This window comes from Electrona antarctica (assembly GCF_951216825.1).
Source record: "Electrona antarctica genome assembly, chromosome: 9".
In the NCBI taxonomy this organism is placed as follows: Eukaryota; Metazoa; Chordata; class Actinopteri; order Myctophiformes; family Myctophidae; genus Electrona; species Electrona antarctica.
The window spans coordinates 27,402,519-27,419,500 of record NC_136790.1 but is presented as its reverse complement, the minus strand read 5'-3'; the positions used below and the strand labels follow the sequence as shown (position 1 = coordinate 27,419,500).

General features: G+C 42.4%; 1 protein-coding gene across 1 annotated transcript; it reads left to right on the top strand.

The window, feature by feature from the left end:
• The first annotated feature begins 1,829 nt into the window (after nucleotides 1–1,829).
• ppp4r2b (protein phosphatase 4, regulatory subunit 2b) lies at nucleotides 1,830–10,428 on the top strand. The gene is made up of 9 exons (XM_079511327.1): nucleotides 1,830–1,988; nucleotides 2,678–2,759; nucleotides 3,062–3,232; nucleotides 7,035–7,128; nucleotides 7,216–7,253; nucleotides 7,377–7,451; nucleotides 7,553–7,693; nucleotides 7,986–8,290; nucleotides 8,837–10,428. Exons 1-9 carry the CDS (start codon nucleotides 1,952–1,954, stop codon nucleotides 9,217–9,219), a joined length of 1,326 nt encoding a protein of 441 aa, XP_079367453.1. The 5' UTR covers nucleotides 1,830–1,951; the 3' UTR covers nucleotides 9,220–10,428.
• The last annotated feature ends 6,554 nt before the right edge of the window (nucleotides 10,429–16,982 follow it).

Below are 16,982 nucleotides of genomic sequence, written 5' to 3'. Positions count from 1 at the left end.
ACACTTGTTTACAATAGAGTCCACCATTTTCAATTCATCAGAACATTAAGAGACGTACAAATATACACTTCTATATTGCCAAAAACAGGAAATCATCATAAAGGAGGTAAAAAGGGAAAAAAAAACATACAGTGAGGGGTAAAAGGGGTGGGTGGGGGATTCAGATTTTACGGGGGCCAGTTTCAAATTGCAGCCGTCCGTAGGTGCCCTTTCAGAGTGGTTTTGAAGGAGTCAAGGGATTCACATGTCTTAATGACTGTTGGTAGGGCGTTCCACATTTTGGTGGCATAGGACGGAGCGAAATTAATTTAGTCCCTTGTTTGTGCCGAATCTGGGTTGCACATGGTTTGTTGAACTCCCTCTGGTGTTGTGGGTGTGGACCAGAGGCGTATCTACAATAAGGCGAGGGCAGGCGCCCGCCTGTCCAAATCCATTTCTGGCCTGGCCAAAATCCATACAAGAGGACAAAAACAAGACCTGATAACTATTAATGGACAGCTGATTGGCCGTTGCGGTAGAGCGCGGCCCTCAATCACCCATTGAAATGTAAATGCATGCCTTTCAGCCTTTGTATCCTCTCCACTCGTCTGGCAGGTATATCTCTTTGAAAATCTTTAGTGCTACGATTGTGCGCGGGGAGACGACAACACATCTTGCCTGCCCAAAACGTAATTCCTGGATACGCCACTGGTGTGGACTTCGTTGACATTAAGGAACGGTTACCCAAAACAAACTGTTCAGGCTACTACTTGGCCTCACTCCCCGAACCCACCTCACCCCTGTCCACATTGACAGGCTGGAATGGCTTAGGGCCGATTCATACTCCTATTTTAGAGCCGAATAAAAGTCGGTTCGGCTCTGTAGAGCCTACAATGTGACATCATTTGAGGTTCGGGGGGGCGGGTACCGTCCTAAAGTCGGCTCTTCGGTGCTACTGAAAATTTCTGACGAGCCGAAATCATTTCGGCACTACAGCGCCGAAACAGCGGTAAAATAGGAGTATGAATCGGCCCTTAGGGTTGACGACAGAGTACAACATCTTGCAATGGGTCTGTTCCACAAGATTCGATACACCACCAAGATACCCATTAACCTGTCTGGGAACAGATCGGAGCCTTGTTTTAAGGGTCTTTGAGGTGCTGTGGTACCAAGAGGTGCATGCCTAGTCGAAGCTTGTTAACCAGTATGGAGTGGTTCACGGTGTCAAGAGCCTTTTGGAGGTCCAGCATGACCATGCCGTAGTATTTGCCAGCATCCACCTCGTGTTTGATGTGGTCGCTCAAATAGAGGAGGCATGTGTCAGTGGAGTGGGATGTTCTGAAGCCAGACTAACCTCGACTGCCCAGCTTCTTGTTCTTGTGTATGAAGTTATATCAATGTTTGTTTGGTCGACCCCCATAAGTAAGATATTTATTGGCTTATTTTTAATCGAAGTCTACTATAAACCAACAGGCAAAGTGACCTCGCCAGCGCCATATTAAAAATGCTATTTCTCTCTGGAGAGGAGAAGTAGAGCTGCCTGGTGCCTGTATCCTGCTTTTTTATCAACTGAAACAACTGTTACACCGGAAATTGATTTTGCTTTCGAAATTAAAGCATACCCCTCTCTCTCTCCTCTGAGTCCTCTCTCTCTCTCTCTTCATCAATAATATCAGCTGATTTATGGGAACATTATACTTTCTAATTCTTCAATCATTTATCAATTCCTCATTTATTTGCACTGCATTCCCAATAGGTTGTACGGTGCCCCCTCTCTTTGTTTCTTTTTTAGTTGTCATAAAACAAAATAAACTTCGTAAACATATTCTTCTTTGAAGTCCACTGACCGGAAGTCCACTTTCCATTCAAGAGATGCTTGACGCTGGTAAAACGCAGCTACTATACTACTAGCACGTAGCTAGCCGCCGCCAGTCTGCCTTTTGCATCCAGAAGATTGACAGAGGGCGACGACATGATGGAAATTGACTCACTCCAAGAGGCGCTCAAAGGTCACTTGAACGCACATCGATAGTTTTTAGTGTTAAGTTAGATCGTACGTGTTTTTTGTGCTTCTGCGGTGACTATATGTTCAGAGTTGATGGATTGTAGACCTCGCTGCTAGCTACTGTCGATAGCTATCCATTTTAGCTAGGGTACAATGTTACCGGCTAATGCTAATATTGCAAGCGTTTTCACGGAAATGGTTAGCTTGGTGGGCTAGGTAGCTAACATTACTAAGTATTGTCAGTTTCGACAGACCTAAACGACCAATCTTCTACCTTTACCATTTGACAACAGTCAACAGTATTGTTATGATTTGTTCAACATGGCGTTTTTGGCTTGTCATTGTTTAAGTGCCTGGTGATCAACGTTCGCTCATGTTGGACAACTAACCATTTGATTTATATCCTCTTACTAGCCCAGCTAGCTAAAATGAACTAGCAGCCGAGTTGGCTACGTCCAACAGTGGCTGTCTAAGCCTGTTACATAGTTATGTAAATAGCGACCGTTATTTCAGTAAGTATGTATGTATTTTTCTGATTATTCAAAATCTCAACGGAGCAGCAGATGCTTGTTTATTTCAAAACATCTCGCTTCATAGCAGAGTTGTCTTCCTGGCTGCATTTAAATCAAAGCCCATCCATCTGTGGATTGCCAACTCTTATTTAAGTTTATTGTCCTTTCTTCCTCTCCTCAGACTTTGATAAGAAAGGAAAGAAGGAGCCCTCTCCTGTCCTGGAACAGTTTCTATGTCATGTTGCCAAGACTGGAGAGACCATGTAAGTAAGATCGGTAAATAACTGCTACCCTTAACAGTCATGGTCTAAGCCCCAAACACAAACACTGGATGGTTCTTTGAATAAGTAATGGCAGACAGTAGGCATTAAATCATGCTCAACATTGCATTAAATATTGTTGCATTTCAGATATATCTTAAAATATATTTCCTTAACATTTCTATATGCGTTATGACAAACGTTTACCTCAAATAATGTAGTTATTGCATTTTTATGCATTTGACGGACTGTCTTGGAAACTCCTGGCTAGTGTTGAGCATCACTCTGTGTATCATTTTCTCCAGGGTTCAGTGGACTCAGTTTCAAACCTACTTCCTGTTCAAATTGGAGAAAGTGATGGATGACTTCAGAGCCTCGGCACCTGATCAAAGAGGACCAGCCAATCCCAATGTGGAGTCTATTCCATTTGAGGACATGAAGGAAAGGATACTGAAGATAGTAAAGGGATACAATGGGTAGGTATTGGGTAACAATAACAAACAGCAAAGTCATTTTAGTGTGTGTAATCTGTATGTAAACATGCACTGAAAGTAACGTAAGTGCATTTACTGAAATACTGTACTTAAGTAACATGTTGAGGTACTTTTTTTCAATTTACAATACTTCTACTCCACTACATCTCGGATCCAAATATTGTACTGCTGGTTAATGCTTAACATAACGACTTAACATTAACGACTTAATTGCGGCCATTTGAAAATAGCCGATCTACAAGCTCACAATGCATTGCCATGCAAAGCATTGTTGTAGATCTGCTATTTAAAAAAATACTTTTATACATTTGAAAACTTAAAATGGGACATTCTGCATAATGAGTACTTTTACTTTTGTTACTTAAGTACATTTTTATGCATGCCAATACTTTTGTACTTACTCAAGGACAATTTTGAATTCCGGACTATTACAGAGTATTTCTATATTGCGGTATTGATACTTTTACTTAAATTGTGAGTACTTTTTCCAACACTGGTAATCATATTGGAACCAAAGATACAGAATACATTGTATTTGGTAGATCATGTCTCTGTTGTTGTAACAATTCTCCTTGGCGATGCATTGTAAAGCCTGTTTTATTTTTGTAAGGAACATCATCAACATTTGTGGGATGAGCAGCACAGCAGAATATGCAGTTCGGATTGGCATTTCAACCTGCTCATCCCAAATGCATGTTCCTTACAAATCCTAACTAAAGTAGGGCTGGGCAAACTATATAACTAAAAATATCCATGAATAACCAGTCTTGCTCATGTAGATTAATTGAAGAAAAAAAAGCGTGTGTGCGGGGTACAGGCATAAGTTCCGACATACTAACAGTCTGACATCCGACAGTCATTAGACCTACCCCAAACCCTAAAGTGCTTGACGGAGTCGAACGTAATCGACGCAAGAGTACATAAGGAACGGAGGGTGAGAGAAATTCCTCCCTTGCGTTGCGTCTGTTGCGTGATCTGTCTCGCTCCGTCAGGTTGAGATCTGAGCCCAAGCCAACGCAACCAAATTGCTTGCGTTGCGTACCAACACTTCCACCGGCACATTGAGTTGTAAAACGTAAACACGAAGTTAAACAGGACAACATGCAAACTCGTCGGTGATTATCAGGCCTGGACTGACGTTATGTCCAGTGGGCAATGGGCCGCCCAAAGAATGGGCCGCCGCCATTGCTTTAATGTTTTTGGGCCAAATGTTAGCCCTTTGACACAGTCCAGCCCTGCTTTTCAGACGAGAACTCAGCGGAATTAGAGCGGAGAGAGTGTGTGTGTGTCTCCTAATCCTATGCTTCCATTTGGTGACAATTTGACCGTTTACAGACGCGACCAACAAACCGTGTTTTCTGTTGCTGATGATCATCCACTAGCGGCTTCCTTTGACAATGAATGGTAGACTGCAATCTGCCCGGAACGCAATGATTAATTGATTACAGCACTAGCAAAAGACGCAAAACTTCGTTGTGGTGTGAGCTTATGGATCGGCAGTGGTATATAGCCTACTTCGATTGATGATATAGTGTAAAACTCATTATATACAGTTATAACTACATCTCAACTCATAACAAAAAATAAAGTGGCACGTCAGTACAGTTTATACAATCTAAACATATTTGACGCATCGCATCCGCATGTAAAAAAAATAGACCAACTGCAGGTGCCAGGGGGTGTCACAGCTGCCAACTAGTGGGCGAGTAGATGCTTGCACATTAAAAAATATAATATACCCACGCAAGCGACGGAGCGACTATACATGTCTAAAATAACCTTGCGTTATTAGACCTACCCCAAACCCTAAAGTGCTTGACAGAGTCGAACGTAATCGACGCAAGAGTACATAAGGAACGGAGGGTGAGAGAAATTCCTCCCTTGTGTTGCGTCTGTTGCGTGATCTGTCTCGCTCCGTCGGGTTGAGATCTGAGCCCAAGCCAACGCAACCAAATTGCTTGCGTTGCGTACCAACACTTCCACCGGCACATTGAGTTGTAAAACGTAAACACGAAGTTAAACAGGACAACATGCAAACTCGTCGGTGATTATCAGGCCTGGACTGACGTTATGTCCAGTGGGCAATGGGCCGCCCAAAGAATGGGCCGCCGCCATTGCTTTAATGTTTTTGGGCCAAATGTTAGCCCTTTGACACAGTCCAGCCCTGCTTTTCAGACGAGAACTCAGCGGAATTAGAGCGGAGAGAGTGTGTGTGTGTCTCCTAATCCTATGCTTCCATTTGGTGACAATTTGACCGTTTACAGACGCGACCAACAAACCGTGTTTTCTGTTGCTGATGATCATCCACTAGCGGCTTCCTTTGACAATGAATGGTAGACTGCAATCTGCCCGGAACGCAATGATTAATTGATTACAGCACTAGCAAAAGACGCAAAACTTCGTTGTGGTGTGAGCTTATGGATCGGCAGTGGTATATAGCCTACTTCGATTGATGATATAGTGTAAAACTCATTATATACAGTTATAACTACATCTCAACTCATAACAAAAAATAAAGTGGCACGTCAGTACAGTTTATACAATCTAAACATATTTGACGCATCGCATCCGCATGTAAAAAAATAGACCAACTGCAGGTGCCAGGGGGTGTCACAGCTGCCAACTAGTGGGCGAGTAGATGCTTGCACATTAAAAAATATAATATACCCACGCAAGCGACGGAGCGACTATACATGTCTAAAATAACCTTGCGTTTTCTGTGTCCGTTTGACTCCCCCACGCAAGGAACAAAACGGGACTATGTAGAGGCCTTAACCCCAAGCACGACGCAACGCATGTCGGGGGCAACGGGTTATTTGGGCATGTCAGACTTTTGGTGTGTTGGATAAGCGTGCGTACCCCGTGTGTGCGTGTGTATATACACACACACACACTTTCGTTTCTAATTATTATTATGTAATCGATTAGTGTGATTACAACCACAATGGTGGTGTACAAAAATAGTGAAAATAGCCAATCTACAAGCTCTGAACGTGTCACAACACAATTTTCACTTTTTAAAATAACCATTAATTGTATTCAAGGCAAAAGTTTTAAATAATCGTGATATTGATTTTAGTCTTATAGCTTTCCTTTTGCCAGTAAGCATGGCTGGTTGCAACAGAGACATAAGCTACCAAACACACATTTCAGCACGTATTATTACTAATACTATGATTTTACCATCTTATTCTAGTTTTGTTTTACTGGTATTCATTTCTCACTGTTGGGGAAGCTTGAAGTATACAGATTCCATTATTGGATGATAAACACTTTGGACCTTCACCTGTGTTGAAAAGGTGTCACTGCCAATTTGACATCTTAACACAACAGCGCCATCTGCTGAAGGATCCCATATTGCATATAGTCCTGTTTTGGGAAAATGATGGGTGTGCCAGACTCACGTACACAAATGAATACTGAAAAAGAGAAAAGAACCTGCACACTCATCTGCTCCAAAAGTTCTACTTTGTTGACGAGCCAAGGCTCTTCATCTGGTCAAACCAAATCTGGTTTGACCAGATGAAGAGCCTTGGCTCGAAACGTCGTCAATAAAGTATAACTTTTGGAGCAGATGAGTGTGCAGGTTCTTTTCTCTTTTTCGGATGTCACTTTTGAACCCAGCCCCTCTACTAAGTGATGTGCGTATTTTATTAGTTTTTGCACAAATTAATACTGCCTCCAGATTATTCCTATTTTATTTGACAGATAAAATTAAACTGTTTGAGTGGCTCTTATGCTATAAAATTACTGTGTGTCTAAATGTTTCCTCTTTTCACTTCAGAATCCCATTTACAATTCAGCGCTTGTGTGAGCTGCTCACAGAGCCCAAGAGGAACTACACAGGAACAGATAAATTTCTCAGAGGGGTGGAGAAAGTGAGTGCAGTCCATCTTTAATGTTAATGTCATCGTTAAAACGCCCTCAAAAGTATTGTCACTGATTTGTGTTTTGTCTCCCTACAGAATGTAATGGTCGTTAGCTGTGTGCACCCAACTTCAGAGTAAGTGTGGCAGCTGCTGTTTGTAAAATAATAATAATGAAAATGTCATTACTATTGCTGCAGCCGAGACTATGGCTCTGTTACTTAATAATCCTCTTTCATCTGAACCTCTGGATTGTGCAGGAAAAACGGATGCAGTAGTGTAAATAGAATGAATGGAGTGATGCTTCCTGGGAACACGGCTACATTCACAGAGAGGTAACACTGTTAGATTCCATATTTGATCCAAAGTTGACATACAGCCAGATCTCTATTATAATTGTGCTCGTGTTTTCCCACTCCAAATCTTCATCTTGCAGAAAAGTGAATGGTCCCGGTACTCCGCGGCCTGTGAACCGACCAAAGGTTTCTCTGGCCAGCTCCTTAGCAGCCAACGGGCTGCCCGACAGCACTGACGACAAAGACCCAGACACAGAGCAAGAAAGTGACAAAGAGTCCAGGTCTGTTAGTTACAACCTATTTGCAAGAAAACATTTCTCTCTTTGCTACTAACTATTCTTTTTAATCTTGTTTTATTTAATTAAATGTTTAATTAATCTACGCAATTAACCATAACATGACAGCAATATATTATTCAATGATGATCAGTGTTTCAGATTCTTTTTTTACCCAGGAGTCAAACATATCTACATTTTATCATTTTGAATAAAGACAAAGATGATGATTTGTCTCACCACCACTAAATGGGAATGGAATGATATGCCCTGAGGTTGTGTGTTATTTGTCTCTCAGTGAGGTGTCTGCCTCGGGGAGTGGTCCCGGCAGCTCGGTGAAGAACAAGCACTCTGACGACGATGACGAAGAGGAAGACATGGAGGCTGAGCAGCATGACGTGAAAAGACTCAAGTTCGCTGACGACGATGAAGACGATGAAGAGGAAGAAGAAGAAGATCAGGAGGCGGATGCACTTGGTCCTACACGCGATGTGGATCATGGCCAGTCTGACGAGGCAGAGGCCATGGTCCAGGAGAAGGACGAGAGAGACGGCGAAGAGAAGGAGGCCTCCAGCAAAAAAGCGGGGGTCATTGAAGACCAAGGTAAGAGTCCTCATGGGCACGCACACGATGTCAACATTTTATTTTTTTATTTTGGTATTTAGACAGCCAACAATGAGTAAAATGCAAGGAAGAAATATTTAGTCTCTGTGACACATCTAGAGGCCACAATCTGCATTCAAAAATCTTCCTAGAAGCTTGGTCATTTCTGCAGGGTTTATTTCAACCAATGACAAACCAATCTGGAAGTAGACAGGCAAATCGACCAATGACAAAGCTTCTAGGAAAATCTTTGAATGTAGATTGCGGCCCCTAGATGTGTCACAGACTAAATGTTTTTTAGGAGCGTTTAACCCAGTCTGAATAAAAAAAAGGCATTACATTTTTGACATTATTGCTTATAGCTACTTTAATATGTAGGGTGCATAATGTAGTCACACAGAGTGCAACAACATTGGAGTGGACTAGAATGAAAGATCAGCAGGGTAGAGCCGCTTTCCAGAATTGTTGTCCTCGCAATAGTGACCAAATGAGACTTGAAGCCTTTTTTCCCCCTAAATTTGGTCCCCTGTCTTATGTCCCTCACAGAACCAACGTCCAGCACGCAGTCGGAAGTGACTGCAGGCTCGGACAAGGAGGCAGAGCATACAGAGAAGGAGGTGCCATCATGCAGCTCCCAGGAGGAGGCCAGTGACATGGACCAGTCGGAACAGCAGGCTCCTGCTGGTGTCCTGCAGAGCCCAGAGAACAGCGTGGATGGCGAGGAGAGCAACAGCGACCCGGTCAGCAGCAGCAGCAGCAGCAGCAGTAGTAGTAGTAGCAGCAGTAGCAGCGAGGAGAGCGCCGCAGTGGCCAGTGAAGACGCAAGCCCTGCTCCCTCCAGCAGTACGCCAGAGCCCCCCACAGAGGGTGCAATGGAAAGTGCCAGCTTGAACACTGGGACCAGTGACGAGCCCATGGAACAGGACTAGGCTGAAGGCCTCTGCAGCCATTCTGTGACCATGAAACACCTCTGTCCTCAAATCCAGCCTGACTGTCACTGGTGAGGGGGAGAACTGCACCTCCTACTCAAGATGAAAAAATCGCCTTGTTTCGCTTTTGGATACTTCCAAAATGGCTACTTGGCATCGATGTGGGCATACAAATACATTTTGATTTTCTTCCATTTCTTTTTTTTTTTAACTGGAATATTTTTACTTAACTTCTATTAAATTTCCCTGGAGACTTCTGGTCTTAAAGGGGATTTGTTTCAGCCTTGGTTTAATTCTTGAGGATAGAGATCTTTCTTGAAGATGGAACTGTTTAGGATGCTGTGTTTTGGTTTCTCTTTCACTCTACTACTACTGCTACTCAACAAAAGTAGAAGTTTGTGTTTTGTAACCCTTAGTTCCAGTGTTTCTAGTTTGCCCTCTGGAATTATCAGCACCACATTACAAGAGTCAGAATAAAGCCACACCATCAGCCACTTATTATTTATACATTCATTCTGGTGATGAACTTACTTGCATCATTTCAGTTTTTGAAGCAGCAGCATCAGCACATCCCTACACATGCACACACCACAACTTTTGTCTTTGCTCAAGTGCCACCAAGGCTTTTATTTTAAATTATTTGTACTCGTTTCCTTCATTGTTTCCTCATGCGATGGGAGACATTGAAGTAGTTTTGTCCATTGTGTCCTTATATTAATTTTAACCATCTTTTGCTCTGATTACACTACCATCCCCACTGAAGAATACTATAACATTGACATTTGAAGAGGCGTCCTATGTAACATGATACCTTTTGGATGCAGTGAATCACTATAATTTATATGATCATTTCAGCTCAATGACTTACTTTTTTGAAGTACGTTTTTATTTTGTCTGCAAGTTCTAGTTTCCAAAACCAGCTGTAAGTACAAAGACGACTTCCGCTTTCTTTGTATTGTGATGTCACCACGTCGTTCCACTGACAGATATAAAGTGCAGTTACTGGTTACAGTTCTACACCCGTTTCTGCAGCTGTACTTTTTGATATTTAGAATTTTAAATTTCTGTAAAGTAGATTTTGTAGATTGTAATACAGTATGTGTTCACTGCCTTTGTGAAACCATATATAATTGTATAATTTCTGTGTATACTCTGAATGCTTTTGCTTTCAATGCGGTATTCAGAAACAGCAATAAATGTTAACATTTTTATGTGTGGTAGTCATGCTTACTTGGCTAGTGAGCCATTGTTTCCCTGAGTGAGTGTATATGCCTTATAAAGCATGCTAAATATTTTATCTACCACATGTCATCACGTTTTGTTTGCTCTATTTTTTTTGAGTGGTGCAACCACTCCAAGGAACAGCAATGTCCGTGTTAACCTATGTGACTGTGTGGCTATGTGACTATGAGTAGCAGTAGGGGCAAAAGTGGCACTGTTGTGCCAGAAACAGAGAGAGAGATAGTGCTGCACTGTTGCCTGCTAATGCGAGTAGCAGTAGGGGTAAAAGTGGCGCTGTTGTGCCAGAAACAGAGAGAGATAGTGCTGCACTGTTGCCTGCTAATGAGAGAGTGGGAGAGGGGAGTTGCACCACTCAGTTCACACGGGTGTGATTTTCATGTGGCAGTGATGCTGAACACTAACCTGACTCCGCCAGATGGGGCAGCAGAGAGTACATCAGCGGCAGCTGGAGGCGAGATCAAGGCAGCACTGTGTATGCCTTGATCCCGCCTCTAGATGCCGCTGATTTGCCAGGCCGTTTTGTGGCCGGGCATCAAGTCTGCCTGAGAGTTCCCAGATGGGAGCAGGAGGGGGGAACCCAGTGTACTCTCTGCTGCCCTATCTGGCGGAGTCAGGTTAGCTGAACACACCTCACCCTTGTATTAACGTTGGTGGCATCATTTATGTGTGTGTGGGTATGTATGATCAAACTTCAGCTGTGTGACCAGGCCATCTGACTGACATTGATGGCAGGCCTTCTATTGAGAAGTAATTTTCTCTACAAAAGTGCTGTGTGGATATATATAGTCAGTCCCAGCTCAATGTGTTAAAATGTTTTTTCCAAAGTCAACTAGAGGCTAAGCTAAAGGATGTGGATTTGATATGGAGCCTGTAGACAGCGTATTAATCAAATTGCACTATTTCCCCAGAGAGTTTTGTGGGCACAGAAACTGTATCTGACTGAATCCATTTTGAGCCCTCTGTACTTCCTACCAGTGGTGGAAAGTAACTAAGTACTTTAACTTAAGTAATGTACTTAAGTACAATTTTGAGGTATTTGTACTTTACTTGAGTATTTCCAGTACTTTTACTTCTACTCCACTACATCTCGGAGCCAAAACTTTTACTTTTACTTCACTACTAATCTACTTCACTACAATTATTTGAAAACGTTAGTTACTAGTTACTTTGGCGATTTTAATTTTGATTAGAAAACATACATTAACCACTTACTCTATACATTTTGGCCATTTGAAAATAGCCGATCTACAAACTCACAATGCGTCGCAACGCCCACGGTTTTACTAAACTCATTTCCAGAAATTGAGTAATTTTTCCACTACTGAGTGGAATCAAACCAAGGATCTCTCACACTTAAAGACTATATTATAGGCCATAGGAGAGACGGGAGACCCAGACCACTGTTAACATGGGCTATAGTATAGTCCATGGTCTCGGAGTGATTTTCGTCTTTTTTCAAATCCTCAAAAATGATGAAAAACGGCATGCTATAGTAGCCTATGCCGTCCGAGGCCATGGGCTATAAATGATGAAAAACGAGGATTTGAAAAAAATACGAAAATCACTCCGAGACCATGGGCTATATAGTCCATGGTCCATTCAAATCCTCAAAAATGATGAAAAATGGCATGCTATAGTATGCCGTCCGAGGCCATGGGCTATAAATGATGCAAGTGACAAAAAAGCGTGACGTGGCCTGAAAAGTCTAATATCTCTCTGATTACACAGGGATATCCCTTTGGTCTAGTGGTTAAGATGTTGGACTTTCATGTGGGAGACTGGAGTTCAAATCCTGGGTGTTACACTAGCATTTCAACTTTATTGAAGGCTAACATACCAAAGAACGCTCAATTCAACAGTACTAATAGACATTTGCAGAGGGACTGAATGATATGGTGTAGTTGTCTAATGATCAGACTCTCAGAACAGATATTTCATGTTCAAATCCCAGTCGATTTACAGTTCATTGCTTTTCAACTATACCTAATTAACTGCTAAAGTACAAAAGAACAATTTACAATTTAGGCATTTAGCAGACGCTCTTAATCCAGAGCGACTTACATTAAGCAATAACAAAAGCATGGCATACATCACATATATAAAAAGTAGTTATCATGAATCATGCGTAGACTAAGAACGTAACAGTGGAGTATCTATGTAAACTATACATACTATACTATATAATATATTATACATGTGTACTATAAACTAAAGTGCTATGACTACATAAAGTGCAATTCTAGAGCTGTCTACGTAACAAGCTATAAGTCTGTTTAAAATACTATCTAAGTCTACATAATGTGCTATCTAAGGGGCTAGGCTAGGGCAAGTGCTACGGGCCATGGTGGAGTCTGAAGAGGTGGGTTTTCAGACTACGGCGGAAGATTGGGAGTGAGGCTGCAGTTCTGACTGTGATGGGAAGTGCATTCCATAGTTTTTCTGTTTTGGAGCCAGAAGGGAGAAGAGTTTGGGACGTGTGGAGCGTTGTCCCGGCGTTTTTAGTGAAGGTACCTCCAGCTTCCCTGCGTTGGCTGATCTGAGTGCGCGGGAGGGTTTGTAGGGTACGATCATACTTGTGAGATATGGGGGGGCCATGCCTTTGGTTGCTTTGAATGCCAGCATCAGAGTTTTGTATTCTGTGCGGGCAGCGACCGGGAGCCAATGGAGGGAGCGGAGAAGGGGGGTGACGTGTGAGAATTTTGGCTGGTTGAAGACCAAGCGGGCTGCGGCATTTTGGATCAGTTGGAGGGGCTTAAGTGCACATGCCGGTAGGCCAGTAAGGAGGGAGTTACAATAGTCAAGTTTTGACAAGACTGTTGTCTGGATTAGGAGCTGGGCTGACTCCTGGGTGAGGAACGGTCTAATTCGTCGTATGTTGTAGTGTAAACCTACAGGATCTAAAGAACGCTTCAATAATACAAGAAACATGACCTAGGAGTGACTGAGAGATGGTGTACTGGTCTCACAAGCAGGCTTGCAATCCAGAGATTCTGTGTTCAAGTCCCACATTCTGCAGTACTTTGAAATGAACTATATATATTTCTAGTAAAGTGCATGAGCTGAGTATAAATTAAACATTGCACAAATATGTTAATATTCTCTGCACAATTAGAAGATGGCCACACAACTCAATTATTATGAATATAATGAAATGTAATGGTGTCTTATAACTAATGAGGGTTGGGCACTTTGTGTGCAGGACACAAAAATAAAATAAGCAATCAAAAGCAAAATAGCAAAAGGGGTTGAAACAACGCCAACACCCGTCTAGTTGTTTTTGCGATTTCAGACAGTTGAAAGTGAACTACGCCGACACGCCGTGCATACGACGTTGATACGCCGACCTCTCTCTTGGCGGCGTATCAACGTCGTATGCACGGCGTGTCGGCGTAGTTCATTTTCAGTTCACTTTCAACTGTCTGAAATCACAAAAATAGTCCAAAACAGTCCGACGCCGTGAGCCGACGTTGATACGCCGTTGATACGCCGTCAAGAGAGAGGTCGGCGTATCAACGGCGTGTCGGCGTAGTTGAACGTCCGCTCACGCCGCCGTTGTTTTTGTGGAGAGTTTTTGATTGATTGAAGAATTTATTAACAGTTTGCAGAATTACAGTACATTTCAAGCACAAACTCAATACAAAGGCTGTTGTGAGTGGACGACCCAATTAAGCATTACACTTGTTTCCAATAGGGTCCACCATGTTCAAATCATCAAAACATTTAGAGACGTACAAATAGACACTTCTATAGACAGAACAGGAATTCATCATAAAGGAGGTAAAAAGGGAAAAGAAACATATACAGTGAGGGAAAAAAAGGGGTGGGCGGTGGGGGGGATGCGTTAGGGGGATCAATAATACAAGAAACATGACCTAGGAGTGACTGAGAGATGGTGTACTGGTCTCACAAGCAGGCTTGCAATCCAGAGATTCTGTGTTCAAGTCCCACATTCTGCAGTACTTTGAAATGAACTATATATATTTCTAGTAAAGTGCATGAGCTGAGTATAAATTAAACATTGCACAAATATGTTAATATTCTCTGCACAATTAGAAGATGGCCACACAACTCAATTATTATGAATATAATGAAATGTAATGGTGTCTTATAACTAATGAGGGTTGGGCACTTTGTGTGCAGGACACAAAAATAAAATAAGCAATCAAAAGCAAAATAGCAAAAGGGGTTGAAACAACGCCAACACCCGTCTAGTTGTTTTTGCGATTTCAGACAGTTGAAAGTGAACTACGCCGACACGCCGTGCATACGACGTTGATACGCCGACCTCTCTCTTGACGGCGTATCAACGTCGTATGCACGGCGTGTCGGCGTAGTTCATTTTCAGTTCACTTTCAACTGTCTGAAATCACAAAAATAGTCCAAAACAGTCCGACGCCGTGAGCCGACGTTGATACGCCGTTGATACGCCGTCAAGAGAGAGGTCGGCGTATCAACGGCGTGTCGGCGTAGTTGAACGTCCGCTCACGCCGCCGTTGTTTTTGTGGAGAGTTTTTGATTGATTGAAGAATTTATTAACAGTTTGCAGAATTACAGTACATTTCAAGCACAAACTCAATACAAAGGCTGTTGTGAGTGGACGACCCAATTAAGCATTACACTTGTTTCCAATAGGGTCCACCATGTTCAAATCATCAAAACATTTAGAGACGTACAAATAGACACTTCTATAGACAGAACAGGAATTCATCATAAAGGAGGTAAAAAGGGAAAAGAAACATATACAGTGAGGGAAAAAAAGGGGTGGGCGGTGGGGGGGATTCACGTTCAGCTCCGTTAATTTGTTTGTTTTCCTTGGAGGAGCTGCGTTGGGTCCCCAAGTCGGCTCCGTGGCCGTACCTTGAGTTGGCTGTGTGGCCGTGACCGTCTCTTGTGTTGTCCTTGTGTTGGGTCCCCAAGTCGGCTCCGTGGCCGTACCTTGAGTTGGCTGTGTGGCCGTGACCGTCTCTTGTGTTGTCCTTGCGTTGGGTCCCCAAGTCGGCTCAGTGGCCATACCTTGAGTTGGCTGTGTGGCCGCGACCGTCTCTTGTGTTGTCCTTGCGTTCGTGTTTGAGGGATTCCGATTTTACAGGGGCCAGTTTCGAATTGCAGCCGTCCGTAGGTGCCCTTTGAGAGCGGTTTTGAAGGAGTCAAGGGATTCGCATGTCTTAATGACAGTTGGTAGGGCGTTCCACATTTTGGTGGCATAGGAGCGAAAAGAATTTAGTCCCAATTGTTTGTGCCGAATCTGGGTTGTACATGGTTCGTAGAGATTTATTTCCTCAGTGACATAATGAATAAATGACAACTATATCTTTAGTGGATTTAACAGATGGAATGAATTATTACAACTAGGCCTAGTCGAATTTGTTTGATACAAGAGGTGGAATGAATGATTACAACTAAATGTCTTTAGTGGATTTATTTGATACAACAGATGACAATAACACAATGAAAAGAGAGTAGACATTCCAAACGGTCAAGTCCGAAACATACTTTTATGAACATTCAGTTTGTGGTGATGATGATTGCCTGGTTCAATAGGTAAATGAAAGAAGTCTACTCTAAATAAAGATTTATATTAAATATATTTTATTTGTAAACCTGACAGTGAAATAAATCTGTCCGGTCAGTCACTCTGTGACTGTGTTTGATTTCTTAGCGTATGCGCCTTGTTGACACGAGTTTCCGGGTTCGCCTCCCGGCCGAGGCGACACTTAATTTGCAACATGGTTTCTTTCTACTTTTACTAAACTCATTTAAAGAAATTGAGTAATTTTTCCACTAGGCCTACTGAGTGGAATCAAACCAAGGATCTCTCACACTTAAAGACTATTAGGAGAGACGGGAGACCCAGACCACTGTTAATGAATCTGAACTCAATAGGAAGAACTTTTAATGATTTGAGAGTTCAAGGTTTAAGTTAAATCTTGTTATCTAAAATGCGGAATGCCTAACGACAACCTAACTATACAGGCTAAAACGATAGAAGCATCTGCGCTCTGAACACTGGTCAGCGAGTGGTAGGCATAAAGAAATGCATGCATTCATTATTTGATCCCTGAATTAAATCCAACATCATAGAAGAACACGTTTATCCACAGTCACAAGGGGGCGCTCTGTAGTAGTCTGTACCAAGAAGAGTATAATAAACTGGAAGAAAAGTAACTAGTGTGTGTTCTGGTCCTGTTGATTGGCTGAGCAGGAGCCAGGCTTCTAGGTCCTGCTCAGCTCAATCAAGAGGACCAGAACACAGGTGCGGCTCCCAGGATCACATCCACCAATGGGGAGGTCAGCTGCATGGATGTATGCAGTGGTGGAAAGTAACTAAGTACTTTTACTTAAGTAATGTACTTAAGTACAATTTTGAGGTATTTGTACTTTACTTGAGTATTTCAAATTTCCAGTACTTTTACTTCTACTCCACTACATCTCGGAGCCAAAACTTTTACTTTTACTTCACTACAATTATTTGAAAACTTCAGTTACTAGTTACTTTGGCGATTTTAATTGTGATTAGAAAA

Coding starts and splice junctions, on each gene's coding strand:
- ppp4r2b (XM_079511327.1), top strand. CDS start 1,952: ATGATGGAAATTGACTCACTCCAAGAGGCGCTCAAAG. Junction 2,760..3,061: donor GCCAAGACTGGAGAGACCAT/GTAAGTAAGATC, acceptor CATTTTCTCCAG/GGTTCAGTGGACTCAGTTTC. Junction 8,291..8,836: donor GGGGGTCATTGAAGACCAAG/GTAAGAGTCCTC, acceptor TGTCCCTCACAG/AACCAACGTCCAGCACGCAG.